Source organism: Anopheles arabiensis, chromosome 2 (genome assembly GCF_016920715.1).
Source record: "Anopheles arabiensis isolate DONGOLA chromosome 2, AaraD3, whole genome shotgun sequence".
NCBI classification, from domain to species: Eukaryota; Metazoa; Arthropoda; class Insecta; order Diptera; family Culicidae; genus Anopheles; species Anopheles arabiensis.
In genome coordinates this window covers 40,973,021-40,989,720 of record NC_053517.1, presented here as the reverse complement: position 1 = coordinate 40,989,720, position 16,700 = coordinate 40,973,021, and the positions used below count along the sequence as shown (strand labels likewise).

General features: G+C 43.2%; 3 protein-coding genes across 10 annotated transcripts; all 3 read right to left on the bottom strand.

The window, feature by feature from the left end:
* Positions 1-35: 35 nt before the first annotated feature.
* LOC120894233 (membrane alanyl aminopeptidase-like) lies at positions 36-4,278 on the bottom strand. The gene is made up of 7 exons (XM_040296710.1): positions 4,185-4,278; positions 2,643-3,320; positions 1,230-2,562; positions 954-1,144; positions 721-886; positions 520-659; positions 36-448 (listed from the first exon to the last, which is right to left on the bottom strand). The coding sequence occupies exons 2-7, from the start codon at positions 3,317-3,319 to the stop codon at positions 148-150; spliced, it is 2,808 nt and encodes a 935-aa protein (XP_040152644.1). The 5' UTR covers position 3,320; positions 4,185-4,278; the 3' UTR covers positions 36-147.
* LOC120894231 (membrane alanyl aminopeptidase-like) lies at positions 36-9,623 on the bottom strand. 3 transcript variants are annotated; one of them, XM_040296700.1, is made up of 8 exons: positions 9,017-9,090; positions 7,664-8,341; positions 6,251-7,583; positions 5,974-6,164; positions 5,741-5,906; positions 5,540-5,679; positions 5,186-5,471; positions 36-162 (listed from the first exon to the last, which is right to left on the bottom strand). In XM_040296700.1, the coding sequence occupies exons 1-8, from the start codon at positions 9,073-9,075 to the stop codon at positions 148-150; spliced, it is 2,868 nt and encodes a 955-aa protein (XP_040152634.1). In that variant the 5' UTR covers positions 9,076-9,090; the 3' UTR covers positions 36-147. The 3 variants fall into 3 exon arrangements, with proteins under 3 accessions (XP_040152634.1, XP_040152636.1, XP_040152635.1); XM_040296702.1 differs by lacking the exons at positions 36-162; positions 9,017-9,090 and adding an exon at positions 9,496-9,623 and having other exon boundaries at positions 5,024-5,471; XM_040296701.1 differs by lacking the exons at positions 36-162; positions 9,017-9,090 and adding an exon at positions 9,183-9,435 and having other exon boundaries at positions 5,024-5,471.
* A 482-nt stretch (positions 9,624-10,105) lies between these two features.
* Positions 10,106-14,690, bottom strand: LOC120894232 (membrane alanyl aminopeptidase-like). 6 transcript variants are annotated; one of them, XM_040296707.1, is made up of 7 exons: positions 14,579-14,690; positions 12,767-13,479; positions 11,349-12,681; positions 11,082-11,272; positions 10,837-11,002; positions 10,626-10,765; positions 10,106-10,553 (listed from the first exon to the last, which is right to left on the bottom strand). In XM_040296707.1, the coding sequence occupies exons 2-7, from the start codon at positions 13,453-13,455 to the stop codon at positions 10,247-10,249; spliced, it is 2,826 nt and encodes a 941-aa protein (XP_040152641.1). In that variant the 5' UTR covers positions 13,456-13,479; positions 14,579-14,690; the 3' UTR covers positions 10,106-10,246. The 6 variants fall into 6 exon arrangements, with proteins under 6 accessions (XP_040152641.1, XP_040152639.1, XP_040152643.1 ...); XM_040296705.1 differs by having other exon boundaries at positions 14,562-14,658; XM_040296709.1 differs by lacking the exon at positions 14,579-14,690 and adding an exon at positions 14,362-14,517.
* Between the last annotated feature and the right edge of the window lie 2,010 nt (positions 14,691-16,700).

Sequence of the window (16,700 nt, the reverse complement as noted above, 5' to 3'; positions counted from 1 at the left end):
TGTACGATCGAAATGATTATGAACTTGGTAAGATATTGGTTGGAGTTATTTTGCTAGACTTTATTCATCAATCGTGCTTGAACAAAGAAAAAACAGGAAAATATCTTTTTTTTCTAGAGACCATATTAAAAAGCTGACCTTGAGTTACTATCGAGCTAGTACCAACATCAACAGTCCAACGATCATCGATACGTTGGCCAATATGGTAGCTGCTCCACCGTTGATCTTATTATCCAAGAATTCATGGATCTCGTCACGATTCCGCAGAGTAAATTGCTTGTTGGTTTCATAGTCCTCCAGTCCGCTCTTAATCGAATCGTAAGCAGCCTGACCAAGGATGTTCTTGTTGCTTTCGATGAAAGCACTGATTGCATCCCGCTCGCTGTCGCTCTTCAAACGGGCCAGAACATTGTTGAAGGCCGATGCCACATTCGTGTAACTACCGTGCCTGTAAAAATCAGTAAGACATGTAAGACATATGCATAAACACAAAAATAAAATTGGAACTAAGATACTTACGATGCAGCCCAGTTAGCGTGATTTTGCTGCAGGTATCGGGAAACATGTGGCAAGGTGTATGGGTTGTTGATCACGTATGTGAAAGCATTATTTTTATCTTGCGAACGAACGTGAGGAGAAGCGATGCCATTCAGCATATCCTGCATTAACACGGTAGTTTAATATTTGAAGTAATCTCATTATAGAAACAATAGCACTTACCGTAATCAGTTCACTCGATGAGACACAACCCAATCCCTGAAGGATAAGGATCTGCTCTGTCGCCACGTTCGTTGTCAGATATTGATTCCACAAGAACTCGAATTCCTCCGTGGAGCCTTTGCGAATGCCCTCACAGTACACTACTTGACGCAAATCAGGATGAATTCTATTGAAGCAAGAAAAATATAATTTCAGTCTCGTTGAGAATAGCATACAAACAGTGATATACGTACTTGACTGAAGGATTCTGGTGGTATCGGTGGAACTCGGCTACTGCTGCCTTGCTGCACTCTTCATGACCATAGTTGCAAGCCCATTGGAGTACGTTCTGACGCATGTATGTGAAAATGCGTCGTTCGGTTGCGGTCGGCGCTTGGAATTTGACGATATCGTATGCCTTGGAGAAGATATCCAGGATGTGGGCCTTAAGAAAAGAAAAAAAAACATATGCAATGAACAATAATTTCGAGTGATCAGTCATTGATCGTTGCGATTGAGAGCAATCTTACCGCAAACAGCTTCTCATCATCAGCATGAATTCTGCGAGACAGAGTGGTAAGTCCATTGACTGCGGCCAACCAGGGCGCATACTCGGTTTCCTCCTTAAGGTATTCTAGAATCTCCAGCGCCGTTCCGTATGGTACCACATCGCCGCGAGCCAAGTTGAACAGATCGTCCACGATCTGAGCTCGGTTTAGGACGTGAATGCCACCGAAGCCCTCGCTATGGAGCGCCTTGCTGATCTTTCCCCACAGGATGGCATCATAGTTCACGCGATAGTAGCCCACTTGCTGGTTGTTCAGAATAAAGTATTCGACATCCGAGGCTCCCTGCATGGGAATTTCGAACGTCATTCCGGTGTAGAATGCGGGACGAGTAATCGAGAACTCGCTAGCCTTGGTAGCGAAGGTAATTGGCAAGGGCCATGCGGTTTGTTCGTTGTGATCAGGTTCATTGACGAGGAAGCGTTTCTGGGTGATGGTGAATCCAGTGTCGTGGCTGGTAACAGTGACCAGAGGATAGCCAGACTGAATCGTCCACGGTTCCATGTAGGATCTGGCATTGGGATCATAGCGATTAAGGGCACTGAACAGATCTTCAGGGCGGGTGGTCTTGAAGGCGCGATCCTTGATGTACGCTCTGAGTGCAGTCTTGAACGTTTCAGTTGTGAGATAGTGCTCCATCATGCGAAGTACCACTGCTCCCTTATTATAGGAAATGTTGTCGAATATACCGCTGGCCTGAGCTTGCGTGTAGACGGGATGAGTCATGGGATGGGTAGATCTCAAGCTATCCATCTGCATCACACCTTGCAGTTGCTCTACTACAAACTGATGATCAAGATCCCATTCTGTTTCAACAAGTGCTGTACCATAATACTGATAATAGCGGGCGAATCCTTCGTTTAGCCAAGTCACGTCCCACCATTCACATGTGACAAGATCTCCGAACCATTGATGAGCGATCTCGTGGGAAATCACAGCTGCAATACGGTGCTGTTGCATACTGGTGGAGTCATCGGACCGGTAGAGAATGTTCGTCTCGCGATACGTCAGCAAACCCCAGTTTTCCATCGCACCGGCAGAGAAATCAGGTACCGCGGCCATGTACATGCGAGTCATTCCTGCCACACTAGCATAAGGATAATCAATCCATTCTTCCAAAGCTTTCAGTAGCTTGATTCCAACGTCCAAGCTGTACTGTGTTTGGTTCTGGGCCTGAGGACGTGCAAGAATACCCATGCCATCGCGATCGTTTATCTGGTATGGTGCCACGATGAACGCAATCAGGTAGGAAGACATGGATGGAGTAACGCCGAACGTTGTTAAACTGCGGCCAACTCTATGGAGTAGAAAATTGAGATAATCTTTGAGGTGCAATCTTACAAATCATCGACAAAGCCATTTACTACAGAGACTTACTCTGCGACAGCAGTTCCCACGATCGCCGTGTTGGAGTACACATTGTACTGAGTCTTGTGGTTGATCTTCAGCTGGAAGGTGGCCTTGAACCTTGGCTCATCAAAGCACGGAAAAGCTCGGCGAGCGTGTGTCTGCTGGAACTGTGTCGATCCCATCCACACCTTCACACCGTCTTCCCAGTAGTAGCTTCGGTAGAATCCGTGCATATCGTCATCCATGTTACCGACGTAGGTGAACGAGAGCACATACTCCACGTTGGCCTGCAGAGCGGAGCTGAGCGGAAGGGTCAAAATTTGCGTTTCCTGATCGTAGGTTTGCGGAAGAGTAGGTATGATCGTATTATCCGACTTGCGGGTCACGCTCCACGCACTGATATCCATCCTTGCCATGTGCAGCTTGATCTGCATCACATTTTGTTTCTGGGTCGAGACAGTGATCTTTGCACTGCCATCAAACGTGAACTGAGCCTTGTTACCTTCCTGCTCCAGGTAAGGCTTGATCTCGATATCGTAGTGCGTAGGCCATACGTCATCGTTGAGTCGGTAATCTTCTGGCTGGGCACGTGGCTCGGCCTCAACCAGAAAGTAACGGTCCGGATCTAGTGGACTGGCCGTTGATACTACAGCGCAGGCACAGGTGACCAGCACCAGCAGCGCTAGCTTTTCTGCCAATGTCATTCTGTAACGATACATCATACAGATAAGAGACGTGAGGAAAGATGCTTTACAAGCTACGATGATACATTAATTTATAGGAATGGGCCATAAAGACTTTCGATTGATAACTTCAAGCCGAGATGTTTCCGTCCCAGAAAGCGCAGGTAGTCGTGGGAAAATTAGAAAAATATTTCTACTAGTTCTCTTGTGGTGTAAGAAATTGTCACTGTTTTACGTTATTATATTTGAATTCCTGTTAAGGTGAATCTAGCTTATTTATGGTTGTAAATTTTATATATTTTTGACAGTAAATAACAGAATCACTGGAACCGAATTGTTACTGTTACTGTTTACTAGTACGCTAGTAATCAAATGTAACTTAACATTATTGCAGCTTAGGTGTTCCATACGATCCGTAGTTTAAAATTAAACTTATATAAGATTCATGTCCTCCTTGTCCATTAGGCACTCTATTAAACTCTCATAGCAGCATAACGTATTTTATCCATCTATCTCGTCCAACATTTTTCTCGTTATTCATACGTGCAAATTGTCTAATTGTAGTGAATTTCACATTTTGTGGACGAAAATGACAGCACTAATTCATTTAACTTTTTTACCAGCCACGTGATCATTAAGGTCAGATGATACAAGTAACACGCTTTGGAACAAAGGAAAATTCGCATTAACTGTTAAATTAACTGTGGGTTTTGGGACTTTGTTCTGCTAATCACCAATATTATGATAAACCGATCGATTTTCATCTTCTTAAACTTATGTTAACGTTGTACATTAAAGCACGACACATATGACTGTACACCGTCTCTATGTAACACTGCCCGTATCACTAACTACACACGAACATCTGCTTGCATTGTCATATTACCTGATATGGTTGCTTAAATTGCTCTACAGCAACTGGTCAGACTGTTGTACTCTCACAGTTTATATAGAGCATAGGATTTGAGCACACGTAGATAATAAGAAAAACAAGTAACAAACCAATAGAATCATAAAAGATAGCTAATCGATTCAAGATGACAGGCTTTATCTGCAGTATACGATAATGTGACACTGATATGTCCACGGGAAACGGAAAAGCAAGTGTTTATTACACCAAGTAAGCTTCCTCAACCCAGTGCTTAAGCACCATCCGAAGAAAACATTCTGATGTAGTTAAATCATGGGTATAGCCACCATAAATATGAATCATTTGTTGTTCGTTAAATAGAAAGCTCACCAATGATTATTTCACAAATGTTAAATTAGAAGAAATAAGTCAGTAAAAATACGCGGTTTCTAGATGGCATTTCATAAATTTCATGTTTAAAACATGTTTAAAGAATTCTCTCCGAAATATTATGTGCAGTATACTTACTTACTTGTTAAACAGATTTAACAAAATGTTTGAAGTTATTATGTCAACACCCCGTGAGTAATAAAATTTAACCAAATTTGCGAAAATAGATCAGTTTATACATAAAAAAAACCATTCACTTATAGCTTCACATTACTTACAGCAATTCTACAGGTTATTAAATACACTCCAGCATGAAAACCAATTCTATCAGTCTTCCGAATCACTCAATACTCAGCGCTGAAGCAATGGCCATGCTTCTTGATTTAAGATTGCTTAAAGAGGCGAATAAAACCGTTCAGCGACTAACGGGATGCATTTTCCTTTAAGTTTTCAATGTTGTTTTAAGAAATGAGATAGTCTTTTAGTTTTTGGCTTCGAATTTGTTGTAGTTCCATAGCTTTATTTATTTTTAACAATTATCTACAAGTAAAGAACAATTCTTTTTCATACAAGTATCGGTGGTGAGGAATCACAAAACAGCACGTGAAATAAAAACGGACACCATCGATTTATCAGCGGGCTAGTACCAACATCAACAGTCCAACGATCATCGATACGTTGGCCAATATGGTAGCTGCTCCACCGTTGATCTTATTATCCAAGAATTCATGGATCTCGTCACGATTCCGCAGAGTAAATTGCTTGTTGGTTTCATAGTCCTCCAGTCCGGTCTTAATCGAATCGTATGCAGCCTGACCAAGGATGTTCTTGTTGCTTTCGATGAAAGCACTGATCACATCCCGCTCGCTGTCACTCTTCAAACGGGCCAGAACATTGTTGAAAGCCGATGCCACATTCGCGTAGCTACCGTGACTGTTTGTAAGAGATAACACGATATGTAAGAAACATGCACAAACGTAAAATACGTCTAAAATACTTACGATGCAGCCCAAATGGCGTGATTTTGCTGCAGGTATCGCGAAACATGTGGCAAGGTATATAGATTGTTGATAACATATGTGAAAGCGTTGCTCTTGTCTTGCGAACGTACGTGAGGAGAAGTGATGGCATCAAGCATAATCTATAATACCATGGAAGTTTAATGATTAAAGTAATCTTATTAAAGAAATAATAGTACTTACCGTAATCAGCTCACTCGATGAGGCACAACCCAATCCTTGGAGGATGAGAAGCTGTTCCGTTGCCATATTTGTAGTCAGATATTGGTTCCACAAGAACTCGAACTCTTCCATGGAGCCTTTGCGAATGCCCTCACAGTACACTACTTGACGCAAATCAGGATGAACTCTATTGAAGCAAGGGAAATATAATTTCAGTCTCGTTGAGAATAGCATACAAACAGTGATATACGTACTTGACTGAAGGATTCTGGTGGTATCGGTGGAACTCGGCTACTGCTGCCTTGCTGCACTCTTCATGACCATAGTTGCAAGCCCATTGGAGTACGTTCTGACGCATGTATGTGAAAATGCGTCGTTCGGTTGCGGTCGGCGCTTGGAATTTGACGATATCGTATGCCTTGGAGAAGATATCCAGGATGTGGGCCTTAAGAAAAGAAAAAAAAAACATATGCAATGAACAATAATTTCGAGTGATCAGTCATTGATCGTTGCGATTGAGAGCAATCTTACCGCGAACAGCTTCTCATCATCAGCATGAATTCTGCGAGACAGAGTGGTAAGTCCATTGACTGCGGCCAACCAGGGCGCATACTCGGTTTCCTCCTTAAGGTATTCTAGAATCTCCAGCGCCGTTCCGTATGGTACCACATCGCCGCGAGCCAAGTTGAACAGATCGTCCACGATCTGAGCTCGGTTTAGAACGTGAATGCCACCGAAGCCCTCGCTATGGAGCGCCTTGCTGATCTTTCCCCACAGGATGGCATCATAGTTCACGCGATAGTAGCCCACTTGCTGGTTGTTCAGAATAAAGTATTCGACATCCGAGGCTCCCTGCATGGGAATGTCGAACGTCATTCCGGTGTAGAATGCGGGACGAGTAATCGAGAACTCGCTAGCCTTGGTAGCGAAGGTAATTGGCAATGGCCATGCGGTTTGTTCGTTGTGATCAGGTTCATTGACGAGGAAGCGTTTCTGGGTGACGGTGAATCCAGTGTCTTGGCTGGTAACAGTGACCAGAGGATAGCCAGGCTGAACCGTCCACGGTTCCATGTAGGATCTGGCATTGGGATCATAGCGATTAAGGGCACTGAACAGATCTTCTGGCCGGGTGGTCTTGAAGGCGCGATCCTTGATGTACGCTCTGAGTGCAGTCTTGAACGTTTCCGTTGTGAGATAGTGCTCCATCATGCGAAGTACCACTGCTCCTTTGTTATACGTAATGCTGTCGAATATTGCGCTGGACTCAGCTTGCGTGTAGACGGGATGAGTCATAGGGTGGGTAGATCTCAAGCTATCCATCTGCATCACAGATTGCAGTTGAGCTACAACGAATTGATCTTCAAAGTCCCAATTCGTCTCAACGAGAGCCGTTGCGTAGTATTCATAGTAGCGAGCGAATCCTTCGTTGAGCCAAGCAACATCCCACCATTCACATGTAACAAGATCTCCAAACCATTGATGAGCGATCTCATGTGAGATGACAGTTGCAATACGTTGCTGTTGCATACTGGTGGAGTCATCAGACCGGTAGAGAATATTTGCCTCGCGGTACGTCAACAAGCCCCAGTTTTCCATCGCACCGGCAGAGAAATCAGGTACCGCGGCCATGTACATGCGGGTCATCGCCGGCATACTGGCATATGGATAGTCAAGCCATTCGTCCAATGCTTTCAGTAGCTTGATTCCAACGTCCAAGCTGTACTGTGTTTGGTTCTGGGCCTGAGGACGTGCAAGAATACCCATGCCATCGCGATCGTTTATCTGGTATGGTGCCACGATGAACGCAATCAGGTAGGAAGACATGGATGGAGTAACGCCGAACGTTGTTAAACTGCGGCCAACTCTATGAAGTAGAAAATTGAGATAATCTTTGAGGTGCAATCTTACAAATCATCGACAAAGCCATTTACTACAGAGACTTACTCTGCGACAGCAGTTCCCACGATCGCCGTGTTGGAGTACACATTGTACTGAGTCTTGTGGTTGATCTTCAGCTGGAAGGTGGCCTTGAACCTTGGCTCATCAAAGCACGGAAAAGCTCGGCGAGCGTGTGTCTGCTGGAACTGTGTCGATCCCATCCACACCTTCACACCGTCTTCCCAGTAGTAGCTTCGGTAGAATCCGTGCATATCGTCATCCATGTTACCGACGTAGGTGAACGAGAGCACATACTCCACGTTGGCCTGCAGAGCGGAGCTGAGCGGAAGGGTCAAAATTTGCGTTTCCTGATCGTAGGTTTGCGGAAGAGTAGGTATGATCGTATTATCCGACTTGCGGGTCACGCTCCACGCACTGATATCCATCCTTGCCATGTGCAGCTTGATCTGCATCACATTTTGTTTCTGGGTCGAGACAGTGATCTTTGCACTGCCATCAAACGTGAACTGAGCCTTGTTACCTTCCTGCTCCAGGTAAGGCTTGATCTCGATATCGTAGTGCGTAGGCCATACGTCATCGTTGAGTCGGTAATCTTCTGGCTGGGCACGTGGCTCGGCCTCAACCAGAAAGTAACGGTCCGGATCTAGTGGACTGGCCGTTGATACTACAGCGCAGGCACAGGTGACCAGCACCAGCAGCGCTAGCTTTTCTGCCAATGTCATTCTGTAACGATACATCATACAGATAAGAGACGTGAGGAAAGATGCTTTACAAGCTACGATGATACATTAATCTCTATGAATGGGCCATAAAGACTGTCGATTGATAACTACGTGTAAGGATGTTCCCAAGGGTTGTACGCACTATAACAAATCATTTTCTTAAATGAATTATCTTATCTATCGGTGTGTAAAATGGGGATTACCCTTCCAGTTTTCATCACGAGCAAATTGTGTCCGGTTTGCTTATAATTGTATCTTACAGAGGTATGTGATTCATATTCTTGTCCAACTCAATTACAACTGTTTATGATGTGTCATTCTTCTGAAAAGCTTTCATCAAACTCTTAGTCTACATCTTGATCATCGTGGAAAAAAAATCATCCTCATCATAGAAAAAAAAACACTCACTAGCAGTGTTCCAGTCAAAAATCGACAAAAAGATCTTCTCAAAAAAAATTCGAGTCTTTGATCATTTATTGACCGCTTATAGTTAATAGTAGGTAAACTGAAAACGGTGTTTGATATAGAGATAGATATAGAGAAATTGTGATAAATTTAAAACATCTCATTGCAAAACCCATATTGGTGTAGCAGTTTTATGTTGAGATATAATAAGTTTGAAGCGTCCAAAACTATGACTCAATTGAGTCAAGTCTGTTCATAAATGAAACAGTACCTTTTTGATAGGTAAAGTTTGTCACGTCTAAGTGACAAAGACACGATGTTAAACGCCATAAGACAGAAAATCTTTACTGTTTCTGGGTAAGAATTTTTGAAAGAAATTTTAATATTCACATAAAAGGTGTGTTAACTAGTATATATTCAAAGCAATATACTCTAACACAATCATGCGAATGAAAGCGTTTATGACAGTAAAAAATGTATCCAATTTCTGGCTAGAGGTATGAGTACACTTATTCACATAGCACAAAACCAATATGCACCGTATTTAATTTTTTGTTACACTATTTTATATCATTGCAACGGCACGACAGCCGATTGTCAGATGTGTCTTTTTACAAACTGTCACGCGATCGATAGTCGCTAATTACATTCACTGTGATTGTAGTAACAATCAGTCTACACCAGTAAACAGTTCACAGAGTAAAAAAGCACCGAAATAAAACGTTCACACTGTCTTTTTGGACAAGTTACCTGATATGGTTGCTTCAAATGCACGGCAGCCACTGACCACGAAAAGCAGATCGGTGGCTATTTATATAGAAGAAAGAACATTCCAAAATGTGAACATGTGCGAATACTAAACAAGTAAAAAAAAGAAAACAAATAAAAAAGGCAGCAAATCGAATCAAGATGACAGGCTTTATCAGCATTATACGATAGTGTGCCATCGATAGGCCTTGTCTTTGTGGGCAGGCGAGCACATGGCACACAGTTAAGCTGCCTGCAAAACCCTGTCACTGTGGTAGAGAGTTGTACTTGATGTAAAGGTGTGGGATACCGTGCAACAAATTAATGCGAAACGTGAGGTCTTGTGGTGTTGTGTGGGCCAAAAAGTGCCACAGCTTTGATGGTTGTAGTGGTGTGCTTTACACAAGTCATAGAACACTTTGAACGTTTAATTTGATTGATTTGTTACATCGTACTTACAACTTTACTGATTAAACTCAATAAGACAGTTAGTAAGTGGAAACGGGTGTATGACAATCGAAGGCGTTGCATTCGGAAAGGTACTACAGCGATTTGAAATATACTTTCAGATGTGTATATATGTGTTAGAAATTAGATAGTATACTATTAGAAATAGTATTTTTTGTGATCAATCGATCTTGTGGTTTATTTTCTATCCTTAAGAAATTGGAACCACCGTACAATGTCATAAAAGCATAGATAATGAAAACGAATGGAAACCCTTAACTGCTTATCACCATTCTACTGGTACCGCTCACACTCTAAAAACAACCCCGAGTGTGACACACAGCGCTACAACGACGTTGTAGATAACAGATTCCGATGCTCCACTTCCCGCCTTTTGGCTTAGGAATCCGCGTATCTCCTCCCGATGATTCATTGTGAAATTTTGATTGTAGTCGAATTGCATCAACCCTGACGCGATGAGCTCGTACGCCTCCCGACCTAGGACATCTTTACTAGCTTCGGCAAACTGTTCAATAGACGTCCTAACGCTCACATCATTCACCCGGCCAAGAATGCCACCAAGTGCCATCGCAACGTGTCTGTATCCACCGTGCCTGTGAAAGCGATAGAGGAAGGAAGTTAGATATGCGTTTAAGAGACGGCTCCAAACAAGCTGAACTACTTACGCTTCAGCCCAACGGGCACTGTTTTGTACGAGATATGATGCTGCCGGTTCCAGTGCATGCTGATTGTTAAGCAACATCGACAGGGCACTCGCCTTGTCCTGACTGCGAACATCGGCGGAGCTTATGAGGTTCATGAATTTCTGTTCATGGAAATGTGGTGTGATTAGAACAGGGTATGAAGTAAATGCTGAAGAATGCGATATGTCCTTACATTAACGGTTTCTTCTTTCGATGCACAGCTCATGCCAAACAGCGTGAGCTGCTGCTCCGTAGCCACATTCGTCGTGAGGAAGATGTTCAGTAGAAAGTCAAACTGCTCGCTCGATCCCTTGCGCACACCTTCGCAATAAACCACCTGCCGAAGATCGGGATGTACTCTAGAGGAAGAGGGGAAAGAAAGGAAAAGGATAGCATGTTAAGAAATTGACATGTTTGTCAGACTTTATCTCCACACACTTTACGCCTGGATAGGTGCGGAATCGTTCAAATTCCTTCACAGCACTCTTACTGCAATCATCGTGGCCGTACCGGCAGATCCAGTCAAGTACGAGCCGCCGCAAGTACGTGTGCAATCGACGATCGTATTGAGTAGGTGCTTGGAATTTCACGTACTCATACACGTCGGTAAGAATGTCCATAAGGTATTGCTGCAAGTGCAAAAATACTCCTGTTAGAATATACCTCCACAATGCACTCCATCGCATTTTCGGATCCACCACCTACCGTGAATAGCTTCTCATCGTCGGGATGAATTCTAGGTGCAAGTGAAGCGAACCCATTAAAAGCAGCCAACCATGGGGCGTATTCCATTTCCTGCTTGAGATAGCTCAACAGATCCAACACTTTACCGTATCCCAACACATCTGCCTTCGCTAGATTCAGCAGATCATCAACGATTTGAGCACGGTTTAGGACGTGTATACCTCCAAAAGCTCGACTGCGCAGTGCCGCACCAATCTTTTCCCACAATGCCTCATCGTAGTTGACGCGATAATATCCCACCTGCTGATTGTTCAAGATGAAGTACGCCACGTCGGACACGTTCGCCAAAGTAATGTTGTGCGACTCGCTAGAGACAATCGTCGGTGTCGTACTTTCAAATTCACTCTCCTTTGTGGCGAACGTTATTGGCAGCGGCCACAGTAGCTTCTCTTCCGCATCCGTACCATTGGCGATGAACCGTTTCTGGGTGAGCGTTACACCGTTCCCGTGGCTAGTGACGGTTACGAGCGGGAAGCCTGGCTGTGTGGTCCAAGGTTTCATGAACGCACTGGCATTAGCGTTGCGTTTATCGAGCACTGTAAACAGTTGCTCCGGACGAGCCGTTGTAAACTGTCGATCCTTCACATACTCCCTGATGGCGGCCTGGAACGCATCGGACGATAGGTAGTGTTCCAGCATGCGCAATACCACTCCACCCTTGTTGTAGGATATCGCGTCAAACATAGCAGCTGCCTGGGTCTGCGTGTACACCGTATGAGTCATTGGATGGGTGGCCAGTGAACCGTCCGTCTGCATGGCGGCTTGCAGCTTCTCTACCACAAACTGAACGTCCAGCTCCCAGAGCGGCTCGACCAGAGCCGTGCCGAAATACTCGAAGTACGTCGCAAAGCCCTCGTTAAGCCACGTCACGTCCCACCATTCGCAGGTGACCAAGTTGCCGAACCACTGGTGGGCTAGCTCGTGCGAGATGATGCTAGCGATACGCTGCTGCTGCATGCTGGTAGCGTCCTCCTCAACGTACAGCAGGCTGGACTCACGGTATGTGATGAGACCCCAGTTTTCCATCGCACCGGCCGCAAAGTCGGGTATGGCCGCCATGTACATGCGCGTAATTTCCGGCACACTGTTGAACGGGTAGTCGACCCAGTTGCCTAGCGCTTTGAGTAGCTTCAAGCCCTCCTGCACACTGTAGTCGGTCTGGTTGAGGGCTTCGGGGCGGGCCAACACTCCCATGACATCGCTGCTCTTCAACTCGTACGGTGCGACGATGAAGGCAAGTAGGTAGGTGGACATTTTTGGCGTGGTTCCAAATGTGGCCAATGTTCGGTTGTATCTGAGGATAGATACATAAGGATAAAAAAACAGTTATATGACGATCACATCACGATTCGATATGTTTCTTTCGTACTCTTTCTTACCGTGTAGGAACACTGTTCACAATGGGCGTATTGGCGTAAACGTTGTACTCATCAGGCTTGTAATCCAATTTCAGCGTAAAAGTCGTCTTGTACCTTGGTTCATCAAAGCAGGGGAATGCTCGGCGGGCCTCAGTCTGCTCAAACTGTGTCGATCCCAGCCACACCTGCTTGCCGTTCACTTTGAAGTAGCTTCGGTAGAATCCACCCATATCCTCTTCCATTCGGCCGACATAGTTTACGACAATGTTGTACTCCACGTTTTTCACCAATTCAGACGGCTTGAGGTTAAGCGTCCAAATTTGTGTCTCTTCGTTGTACGTTTCATTTACTTTGCCCACCGGCATACTGTTGCTTTTGCGCATCATTCTCCAGTCCGTAACGTTCATGTGGGCCTTGTGTAGTTTGATCTGTGTAACATTATCCTTCAGAACGGTTACCGCAATGGTAGTGGTGGCATCGAATGTAAACGCTTCCTTTTCCGGTTCGGGTTCGAAGTACGGTTTGATTTCGATATCGTAATGAGTGGGCCACACGTCATCGTTTAGTCGGTACTCCTCGAGCTGTGCGCGTGATTGGAGGTCAACCTCGTCAAACAACTGCGAATGCAACGGTGTACACAAGACGGTAGATCGTTGCAGATTGGCAAGCCCTAGAGACACCAAAATGACGATCTGCACGATCGTACCCATTGCAAGATGACAAATCGTGAGGACCTAATGCGGAAAATAGCTGTTATTCTATGTGCTGGCTTTATGAGTCAAAAGGCTATGATGAGCTTGTTCAAATTTTGTCCATCTTTTGTATCTTGGCTCTACAACACTGACCCAGAAGTTTCACTATCTCACTTTTAACTCAAACAATTATCGGTGGCACGACTTGCCCCCAATCCAATCAGTTTCACCAGTAACTGAACGAGCACTAGCACAATGTGTCACATTTATAAGGGCTCTTTACACTGAGCGCTAATTCAGCGATCACAAGAATGTGAAGAACGGATCTTGAGCTCAGTCTATTCTTATCAGTACTATAAATGCATTAAAAGTACCTATTGCACTCACTGTGAATCGTAAACTATCACTGGCAACAGTACGGGTGAATTGGAAGACGACTGCGTCTACGTAGATACATCCTATTCTTTTATCTTTTTGCAAGTTTCATATCATATCATATCGACACACTATCAGCATTTCACGGTACTCGAGTTTTTAATTTGTTATCAACCATAATGTTTTGGAGATATTTTTCAAAGTGTTGTGCCGAGACTTTTGGTATAGCTGTGATTCATCATGTCTGTTCACCACATTGACTCGCTCGATGAGAGTGACGGGACATTGCTTATTTTGTTGTTTAGAATACTAATTGAAGATTAAAGATGATTACACACATCTACCGCACAGAATAGCCGGTAATCTTTTTGTTGCATCAGTGATAAAATTGATTGAGCAGGTCTATTATGGTGTGAAATAAGGATTAAATGATAATGACAAAATTCACTCCCGTGTAACACAGATACACGCACAGATGCAGTTGGTAGATGTATATCAAATCAATCAGCTTATTGACGGACTGATTGATTCATTATGCATTTTACACACTTGAAAATCCCCTTGGGAAGTTTGGAAACCCCGAAATTTGGTCCGGATGACTCGTTCGGTAATGGATATGGAAGAATGATTGATTAATAACTCAGCAAACGAAGTTTTTCAGCAAAATTGAAATGGTAATATTGAAATCGTGCGTTACAAAATAACTTTTACAATAGAATCGAGCAATCGGTTAGAAAAAAAACTTTTACAATAGAAGCTGGTGCACCTGGTGTGACTATCTCACATGATCGCTCGCGACTGTAGATGCTCCGACGCTAAGCTAACTTATTCATAGCTTGTCAAATGTCGCTGCAAATGGTGCTGTGCTTATCTTAGGCGGGACGATGTACGCTAAACCCATCTCCGGCAAGGGGTAGATTTTGCCGCGGGTGTCACTATGGTTAAACACTAAATGGTAATTAGCAGCAGTAAATATCGTAACCGTCGGCGTTCGACAGTTTACTTTTATATGAGGACGGTTTAGAACCAGGCAAGGTGGATGCATACACTCATGTTACAGGAAGGCATCATTTACGCCGTAAGCGTTTGGCAGTATGATATTTAGCTGACTAGAATGAGGATACTTAGGGTCGGTGGGGTTTACGAGTGACGAATTGTTTTCAGCCTCTGTATGTTAGAATAGGTTAGTTGTGAAGATAGAGAGAGAGAGAGAGAGAGAGAGAGAGAGAGAGAGAGAGAAAGAGAGAGAGAGAGAGAGAAAGAGACATGATGATCATACTCTGGAATGGTATGAATGTTTAACGGTTTTAATGCGTTTTGGAAAGGAAAATACACTGTATCATCAGTACTTCTAAGGTAAGTTGGATTATTTATTATTATTTTCAATGTACTGTAAATGCAAGCTTATTGATATGTGAACTTTAAATGGAAAAGTTGATTTATTTTGTATTTTGGATAATAACAGGGGCATTTTGAACGATACTTTTGTCATACAATTTCCAAACTAATCATAAGTAACTTTAATGAATACCCATATTGCTTTAGGTATTGATTATTAAGATATTGTCATTTTGTGGAATTCCTATAGTTACGTTACGCGCAAAAAGCTTGGTTCATTTATAAATTGGGCACTTTGCATTGCGTGTATCTTTAAAAAAATAAGAAAAAAATCTTTGCTTTTACGAAAAAATCTCGATCTTTTCTGTTGATACCTCCCATCAACCGGCGCATAGCTGCTTCAGTCACTGTTCTGGCCAGTAAATTCCACCAATTCCTCATTGATATGATGTCCTTAGTTACTGATCTTGTTTTCTTTAATATTTGTTTCTTTACTGCCCAATATCGGTCGAAACAATGGCCCTATTGGTCGAAACTGGGGGCAATTTGGTGGATTCAGGGTTTATGATATAAATTTCAGACTATCTTATCGAAGGTGCAGTTCGTGCTCAACGGAAACCAAATAAAAGTTTACTTCCTATAGCGCCATAAGTTTGCTGTACAGCAAAACATCGCAGAACAAAAATTGCACAGAATTTTATTCTGAGTTTGTGTCAAAATGTGTCAACCCCGATGGAGCAGTGATCAACAGCAGCATCCACCCAGATGTTTCATCATGTATAGATGTTTCATCATGTAGAATCATGTACAGGGTACATATAGTATTTCATTCCCGTCTCACAAGGTCATGAGCGTGGCAATGCATGATATGAAGCAAAATTTTGATCAAAAATTCCCCCAAATTCCCCTTGAGGGAAACTCCCGGTTAAAAACGGTTGCCGTAGAGTATGTTGCTCTAAAAATTATTAAGAAGCAAATGAAATTCCATGCTACAAAAATTATGTATTTTTACACGTTTTTTTGCACTAGTTATATCTAGTGCAAAATATCTAGTTATACATCTAGGTTAACAAGGGAAAATGACAATCATTGTTAAATAATGTAAGGACATAACGGTCTTCAAGCAGGGATTCCTTTGCTAGTTTTTAAGCAGTCATAATCAAATAGTTTTTTTCTTTTTACTCATAATTGAGTATTAACTTTGATTATGTACACTACAGATTTTACTGCATTATACATATTATACGTTCCCTCAATGAACCAGTTGCTGTAGCTGTAGCTTATTAGCTGGATACTGGGGCACAATTTACACACTTGAATCAGTAATAGGCTTAATGTTAACATTGTGGCGTAGCTAGTTCACAAATTATCTTATGTTTCCAAGTCGTCTTTTGAAAAACTAGCACTGCCCGCAGTGTGTATGCTCGAAATGGGGATCGAACTGCATACGGTCTTGTTGGAACCAGCGTTTCGGCCGGTAGATAACTGCTCCAAAGCATACGTTATCAGATGCTATAAAATGGTTTGTTTATTTACTGCAACAGGGTGTT

Excerpts from the sequence above, each read along its gene's own strand:
- LOC120894233 (XM_040296710.1), bottom strand. The coding sequence starts at position 3,319 with ATGACATTGGCAGAAAAGCTAGCGCTGCTGGTGCTGGTCACCTGTGCC. Across the intron at positions 887-953 it reads CACCAGAATCCTTCAGTCAA|AATTCATCCTGATTTGCGTC; the intron begins GTACGTATATCA and ends TTGCTTCAATAG. Across the intron at positions 449-519 it reads CACGCTAACTGGGCTGCATC|GCACGGTAGTTACACGAATG; the intron begins GTAAGTATCTTA and ends TGATTTTTACAG.
- LOC120894232 (XM_040296707.1), bottom strand. The coding sequence starts at position 13,455 with ATGGGTACGATCGTGCAGATCGTCATTTTGGTGTCTCTAGGGCTTGCC. Across the intron at positions 10,766-10,836 it reads CGAAAGAAGAAACCGTTAAT|AAATTCATGAACCTCATAAG; the intron begins GTAAGGACATAT and ends TTCCATGAACAG. Across the intron at positions 10,554-10,625 it reads AGTGCCCGTTGGGCTGAAGC|GCACGGTGGATACAGACACG; the intron begins GTAAGTAGTTCA and ends TCGCTTTCACAG.
- LOC120894231 (XM_040296700.1), bottom strand. The coding sequence starts at position 9,075 with ATGGCGTTTAACATCGTGTCTTTGTCACTTAGACGTGACAAACTTTAC. Across the intron at positions 7,584-7,663 it reads GTGGGAACTGCTGTCGCAGA|AGTTGGCCGCAGTTTAACAA; the intron begins GTAAGTCTCTGT and ends TCTACTTCATAG. Across the intron at positions 5,907-5,973 it reads CACCAGAATCCTTCAGTCAA|AGTTCATCCTGATTTGCGTC; the intron begins GTACGTATATCA and ends TTGCTTCAATAG.